Source organism: Mya arenaria, chromosome 8, assembly GCF_026914265.1.
Source record: "Mya arenaria isolate MELC-2E11 chromosome 8, ASM2691426v1".
In the NCBI taxonomy this organism is placed as follows: Eukaryota; Metazoa; Mollusca; class Bivalvia; order Myida; family Myidae; genus Mya; species Mya arenaria.
The window spans coordinates 30033412-30041466 of NC_069129.1; the positions used below are offsets into that span (position 1 = coordinate 30033412).

An 8055-nucleotide genomic window follows, 5' to 3' on the forward strand; every position below is an offset into this window, starting at 1 on the left:
GGATTTTGGGTTTTCAATGATTTTATATCAGGGTGAGACGCTGGGAAAAAAAGCTAAATATAATAGGTGATGATGATCCATTTAAATCGAGCCTGCAGTTATATTTGTGTTAACTAATATGCTGTTGAGAGATAAGATGTTGACCACATTTTCAGACTCGTTGTAGACAGCTAAGGAAATTTTACTGTCAAACCCTAAAACAGTTCTGAGAGAGTTTGCTTCTGTAAAATCAACCTGGTAGTTTTTTTTTCCAGTATGAGTATGAATTTAAGGGTGTTGGGATTAGCCGATAATCTAATATTGAATTTATCATTTATGGCGTCGTAATGACCATTTTGTCTCATTTTTAACTGAATGAGATCGTTAACATCTTCGAGCTCATAGCTACCTTCAGATATATTAATGTTTGTCCATGTAGCATCGTTGACATGAGAGTACCTTAAGACGTTGTTTGTAGAATCGATGTTTGGAAAGCTGTAGTACGTCTCTAGGTTGACTAGAGCCATTTCATATTTCTTAGTCTTATCGAATTGTAATGGTGGGTCAAACCTGGTGTTAATTTCAGTTTTATTATCACTCACCACAATCTGGAATGATTGTTTAGGCTTTGTATTTTTGGCTATGGAGTCGCAGTCGCAACTTATCCGTTCTAACAGATCAATACTGATTGCATTCATTTTTTAATACAACATTTTTTTAAATAACGGGTGCTCTTTGGGGCGCAGCCGCACCCTTCTGCACTAAGCCGGGATGTAAAAGTTATCAAACCCACTCCTATACTTTCCATTAAGTTTTTTACAAGTCAAGTCAATCATAACAAAACCATGTGGTTTCTCCCAAGTTTTTTTTACATAAAATTCTAAACTCATCCTTTGTCATATCACTGCTGACATGATCGTTGTAGAAGTGGCTAACATTTTTGCGATCTTGAAAAAACAAACAGATAAAGTTTGCATTTTCGCGGATAGTGTGTCTAGGGAGTTTAAAGTAGTTTTGTGATAGGTAGAAGCAGTCCACGTTTGAGTGTCTTCCACAAATGTAATAGGACTCTCATTTGTTCTGATTTTCAAGCAACAGGTCATCAAAGATCATGAGGTTCTTGTTGTATGTGCTAAGTTCCCGCGGATCTGGAACATCCTCCGACGTCTCGTAAAAACCGCAATCAATGTCTGACTTGTATCTGATGCTTTTACCCATTTCCTCAACTACGGCTACTTGAGAAAAGTTCAATTTCATAACCTCCTTTTAATTATTGAATTCCCTAATTATAGCCTCTTTCGGAAGTTTTTCTTCAAACGCTTTTTTAAGAATCTTGTATCTAGTTGGAAAAGACTTTTCCAAAAACGAATAGTTTTTTATAGTCCAACCACCCCGGGCGTAGAAGAAGATTTAAGAGGAGGGTCGTCTTGCCACAACCTGACTTACCTATAATAACTCCATGTATTGACTTGGGGAGTAGTTCATTATTAGACCTTTTTGAATTCATTTCATTCCATGAGAGATCACTAACTTTCATATTTTAATATGTAATATATTAAAAATGTACTGCGTAAAATGCAAACGAGCTACTGATACTAAGGATATAGTAGATGTTGTTACTAAAAATAACAGAAATATGAAGCGTGGAAAATGCATGGAATGTGGGTCAACAAAGACACAATTTGTCAAGGGCTCACACAGCGGAAGCGGGGTCATGAACAACCTAATTAACAAGCTTCCATTCGAAATGCATCTAACAGGGCATAATTTCACGGGGCCCGGGACAAATCTAAACAAAAGGCTGAATAAAAACATGACTCCTAAGCCTTGGAGCGTTCCAATAAATCGTGTTGATAATGCCGCTTATCATCATGATGTGTGCTACGCTAAAAATAAAGATACCGGTACGCGAAATCCTGTGTGTGATAAAAATATGATAGAAGAGGTGGATGGGATTTACAACCCGTCTTTACGTGAAAGGTTAGACCGAAGCATCGTCCAAAAAATAATTGGAACTAAGATGAACTTTGGGATGGGTGTTAAACAACTTAAAAAAACCTCAAATAGTTTGGGCTAACAAATTAGCTAACGAATAACACAAGCCTGTCAATACAAAGTATCAAAAAAGAAGAGTCTACGTTAAGGGTATATATGAAATTTGGGGCGCTGATTTAGTAGACAGGCAGAGCTTTTCGAGAGAAAACAAAAACGTCAAGTTCTAACTCACAGTAATTGACGTCTTATCAAAGTATGGTTGGATGATACCACTAAAAGATAAGACTGGGAAGTCTGTTGCAGATGCATTGAAACAAATCTTAAAGGAGCGGAAAATGTGGGTGGACAAGGGTAAAGAGTTCTATAACAAGGATGTACAAAACCTTGTTGAGATCTACAGTACGGAAAATGAAGAAAAGTCATCTGTGGTTGAAAGATGGAACAGAACAATGAAGGAGAAAATGTGGAGGTACTTTAGCGCTAATTCTACCAACAAGTACATTGATATATTGAATGATCTTGTAGATCAATATAACGACACAAAGCATTCTTCGATAAAGATGAATCCTGTAGAAGCTAGTATGCCCCTGGCGAGGCTTGCCGAACCTGAAAGTTGCGTCTGCGACTCCAAAGCACCGATGCTCCGCATTGCCCTGCCAACAAGCTCAAAACCAAAATTTGCTGTTGGTGATAGGGTTAGGATTACCAAGAAAAAGAAAACGTTTGAAAAGGGTTACACACCGAGATGGACTGAGGAGGTGTTTACAGTATCAGAGATTCAGTATACCAACCCTGTAACATACAAAATTAAAGACTACAACAAAGAAGAAATTCAAGGTACATTTTACGAGCAGGAGCTTCAAAAGACTGACAAAGAGATTTTTAGAATTGAGAGGGTGATACAAAAGAGGGGTAAAAAGGCTCTTGTAAAGTGGCTCGGTTATCCAGAGTCGTTTAATTCATGGGTGGAACGATGTGACCTTCCTGACATAAAAACAAAACAAAAATTCATAAAGTGAACATATCAGTTGACAATGTAGTCTTACCAAACAAACCATTAAGCAATCTAGAATTGCTGTGGAGATATTAAAAATACCAAATTTTAAAGGGGTGTTTATGCGCAATGAGTTGGATGGTCGTCTAAAGCCTCGCCAGGGGCTCGGAAAGCCTCGCAGGGGCTCGGATAAAAAAGGAGTGCGTTATACTTAACCTAGATGACAACGACAACCTAAATTATCAATATGGAACTAGGACTGGTGGTGGTACACATTGGGTTGCATGGTGGAAAGATGAAAAAAGCTCTAATTTGATAGCTATGGTTTACAACCACCTACAGAGTTGATAAAATATTTGGTGCAAAGCACCCGAATGACAACTACATACAACACTCATCAAGTTCAAAAGGCTGGAACAGTTATATGTGGGCATCTATGCTTGTATGTTTCGAAACTATTGTCAAATGGAGACAGCTTGCAATACATTATCAACAATCTCATTTAAAAAAAACTACATTATAAAAAATGCCTGTTGATAAATTTGGTAGTAGTAGTAGGGATAGGCCTACAGAAGTCTCTGGAGTTTCAGTTACTTACATAAACAATAATGTTTTAAGAAGGGATGGGACAAGTACGGCAACCGGTCCTATTAATATGAGCACAAATAGAATTATGAATTTAGTTAACCCGAGTGCTGATCAAGATGCATCCACTAAACAGTATGTAGCTTAGTGTTCTCGATGATTCTATCGGTAAAAAAATAATTATCAAAGTATCCTTACTGGAGCAGGTATACCGCCCTTGAAAAATATACAGATGATGCTGATCTTGTCGTGATTCAAGGTGCTAAAGAATATGCGAATAACCGTGCTGAAAAGGTTAAAAGGTATGTAGATACTAAACTTAAAGACGTTAGTAAAGATTATGAGGCTGCGGATTTAGCTGTTACACATGCTGCTAACAAGTATACGGATGCTCTGGAGGAGTTAAAAATAGAGTCACCGTCTTGGAGTGCAAGGGTGTGTGGTTTTAGTTCTAACACATGCTGCTAACAAGGGCTCGTCCCTTAAAAAGTTTTAAAAAAATATATCAATACTAAAAATATTGAATTAGAGCAAAAGAACAACAAACTTTACGCAAAACGTCGAGCAATTGTGCCAATAGCTTCTGCACCTCCACTAGATAAAGGACATGGATATCGGTTACAGAATATTGGTGAAATTCAAAGACTGCTTGAGGATTAGAGTGATAAGCGACAAGCTCTAAGTAAAAAGTATCACCGCGCAAGCAACATCATACAGAGATTTGATACAGGTCTCATAACCGTGAGTATGGATCTTGGTGTAGGTGGGGTAGGTCTACTTTCAACTGTTATTGCTGCTCCTGCGGTAATTGTTATGGAAGCAACTGCTACAGGTATATGATTACTTCGCATAGTTGGAGGTTTTATAAATAAGAAACTCTCATTAAAAGCATAAAAGCATTTACCGATTCAAATAATAGCGGAATTAAAACTAAACACGATCGAAAAACACATCTCTAAAGCTAATATAGATGTCTATATATCTAATGAAGAGTTCACCGTGATAGTTTCTGAGCTGAGAAAGTTTAGGGAGATGAAAGAAGGATTGAGACGTAGCAGTAAGAAAACCATGGACTCCAAGATGAAAAACACATTATTGGAACAAGGACATGAAGAAGCGAGAACGTCTTTTCGTAAAATGTTTGAAAGAATCAGAGTGCCAACAATAAAACGTGATGAAAAACGTGATGAAAAACGTGATGATAAACGTGATGAAAAAATCTAGCCCTATAAAAATGTCGTTTCTAAAAATAACAGACACGAAAAAGAGAGACTTTATTGTTCAAGAGTATCTAAAAACCAAACGAAACATTCAGCAAAACAATATCACCGAGCGTGTAGATCAACGAAATATGCAAGGTGAACTCTCAAAGTTATTTAAACCCGTGACATCGACTAAGCGGGAGATGACGGAGAATATTCTTAGTGAGTTTAAACCTAATAAAAAGGGGGTTGAAGAGATTCCAACTGAAACTTGTTAAAAGGGGGTTGACCAAAATGCTCACCCCAAAACAAAACCATAAAGAAAGGGCATATAAAATTTTCAGTAAATAGTTTACGGGTGTGATCCCAAATCACCGGTTGCAAAGCGTCAAAGCCTCGTCAGGGGCTCAGAAACCGCGTCAAAGCCTCGCCAGGGCTCGGAAAACATCAACGACTTGATTAATGGTTCAGGGACCAATCAAAACGCTATATCTATACAAGATCTTGTTCGAAAGTTAAATGGTAGATCCTGAAAAGTATTAAAATGAGTTAAAGAAATCAAGATTTTATTTTAAAAAACCCCACGAGTAATCTAGATTTCAAACGAGTTTACTATCCCAAGTTTCAGTCTGCGTCTATCATCATTAAAAATGCGGTGATAAAACTGAGTGGTGAAGATGAGGCGGGAGCTGTTCAAAAGGGTAAGTATGGCACCGACTCAGTACCTTTCACATTGGTAGAAAAGCATCCGAACAAGATGAAAGAAAAAGAGAAAAGGGTGAATGAATACCTAGTAAATGAGGAAGGTCTGGATAAGGTAACGCTTATATATGGTAATGATTAATCCAAGGATTAAGAAAAATATAGGATTTAAGGTCAATAGGGTAAAATACGTTAAGCTTAGGAGCATATATCTTGCAGGTGCAAAGGCAACCCCACAACTATATCTGATCTCAAATCTGATCTTGAAGATTTTTTTTACTCTCGTAAATGAGTTGAAAAAAATATCTTGTTATTTTAAAAAAATGAGTAATCTAGACATTCTAAATTTTACTGAGGCATCTATAAAAGATGAAAGTATTAAATCCTACGAACATCACGAGTATGAACCTGTTACTGGGGCAAATCTAAACAATCCTGGTGGTGAGATCAGAATCAGCATCGGGACTCAAGATATATTCACACATCTGAGTGATTCTTATCTCCTTTTCGAAGGTAGACTCACAAAGGGCGTTAAAGAACTTACAGCATATGGTGATGACGATGTCGTTTCTCTAACAAACAATGGAATTATGTATTTGTTAAGTAACATCAAATATGAGATCTCTTCGCAAGAGATTGAATCTATCAATTCTCCGGGACAGGGGACTATCATGTTAGGTTTGTTAAAATATCCCGATGACTTTAGCAAAAGTTAGGGGTTAAATCAGCTGTGGTTTAAAGACACGGAGGCTGCTGCTCATCTTAAAGATAATACAGGGTTTGGTGTTCGACAAATGTACATCATTCAATCTCCAGATCCTAAAGGAACCTTTAATTTTAGGATACCTCTCAAGCATATCTTCGGAATTTGTGACGATAACAATAAAATCCTGTATGGAATGAGGCTAGCGTTGTCTCTCAACAGAAAGTGTAATAATGATGCAATTTCCGCTTAACAGCAGATCCGGATCGGGGGGCTGGTAAAGTAACTCTTGATAAGCTTTCATGGTTTATGCCACATGTACTACCAGCTGATGCTGAAATGTTTCAGTTATACAAGACGATTTAATCTAAGGCGACTCTACCGATTGGTTACCGAATGAGACAATGTGAGCACATCACCGTCCCTCAGATCACCAACTTTACCTGGAGACTGGGTGTCAAGTCTTCACCAGAAAAACCTCGTTGGGTTATTATTGGATTCCAGACAGAAAAAGATAACAATCAGTTGAAGAATCCGGATATCTTTGACAACGTTAATGTGAGGAACATGATGGTTACGTTAAACTCAACTAGATACCCCTGTGACAGACATCCGGGTAAAAGCGGCGTTCAATAAAAATGTACCCGCGGATACAGAAGCATTTGCTCTAGTCATCTATGACAAGATGCTATCATTTCAGTCAGACGGCGAGAAGATGAGTGTTATCTAAATACCAAAATAATTCTTGAAAATGACTTAAAGAAATGTATTTATATATCAAATTGCAATGTATAAAAAAACTACTATTATTAAGAGCTATTCTCAAGGAAAATAAAATAAAAGGTTTTGCGCATTACAACAAACCTGAGCTAATTACGCTTCTTGAAGGAAAGGGGCTGCTCACGGATTATATAAGTTGCGCTAGGGGTTCGGTAAAGGAGCCCTGCGACCTCCTAACGAGCCCTTAACACCACCAGTAAAGAAAAAAGAGGTTGATCCAAAATATAACCATCTTAAGAACATTAGGAACAGTTGTAAAAAGGTTGAAATAAGAGACTAAGAAAATGATAAAGTTATGATATACCCATCTATATACAAGGCGGGAAAAGCACGCAATCAATGCCCACGAATCATCACATTCTATGACGGGAAAATTTGGAAAAAAAGATATCAAATAAGAGTAATAAGAGACTAATTATGGTGGGTGGTAAAATAATTGTATGAATAAAAAAATGATTTTTGTGAAAATGGGTTAAAGAAATTATATATGTAATAAAATGGAAAACAAAACTGTGAAAGATTTGAGGATTCAAGCAAAGAAGTTTCAGAACATTCGAGGAATCTTTGTTCCGAAAAGATTACACCATATATACACCTCGGAAAAGATTAAAATCATTCAAAAAGAGATTGAAAGCCTCACCAGGGGCTCGGAATCTATTCAAAAAGAGATTAAAAGCCTCACCACGGGCTTGAAAACCATTGAAACAAAAGATGAAACCATTGAAGCAAAGTTTCAAACCATTGAAGCAAAGTTTGATAGCGTCGCCCGGGACTTGGAAACCATTCAAGAAGAGATTGATGATATTATGAAGATAAAATACGATTCGGATGAATACGATTCGGAGTTCACTCCATAAGGTCACTTTGTTTCCAACCTAGTTCATTACATATGATGGAATATATTACATCATATGTAGTGCGGAGCATCGAGCACTTCTTGCCAATCTCGATGAGTTTATAACAAATTTGAATTTCATGAAAATGACTTAAAAAAATAAATATATATATTTAATAAAATGGATATGTTCAAGAGAATCGGTAATACAGCTTTGAATGCTGTATTGAGTGTGACGCCTCAGTTTATCAAAAAAAAGGCAGCACAATTTACTGAATGG

General features: G+C 37.0%; 1 protein-coding gene across 1 annotated transcript; it reads left to right on the forward strand.

Annotated features, from left to right (window-relative positions):
• Positions 1-2309: 2309 nt before the first annotated feature.
• LOC128244118 (uncharacterized) lies at positions 2310-7797 on the forward strand. Its single transcript, XM_052962134.1, has 5 exons — positions 2310-2886; positions 3813-3988; positions 5384-5572; positions 6533-6776; positions 7460-7797. The coding sequence occupies exons 1-5, from the start codon at positions 2310-2312 to the stop codon at positions 7795-7797; spliced, it is 1524 nt and encodes a 507-aa protein (XP_052818094.1).
• Positions 7798-8055: the final 258 nt, after the last annotated feature.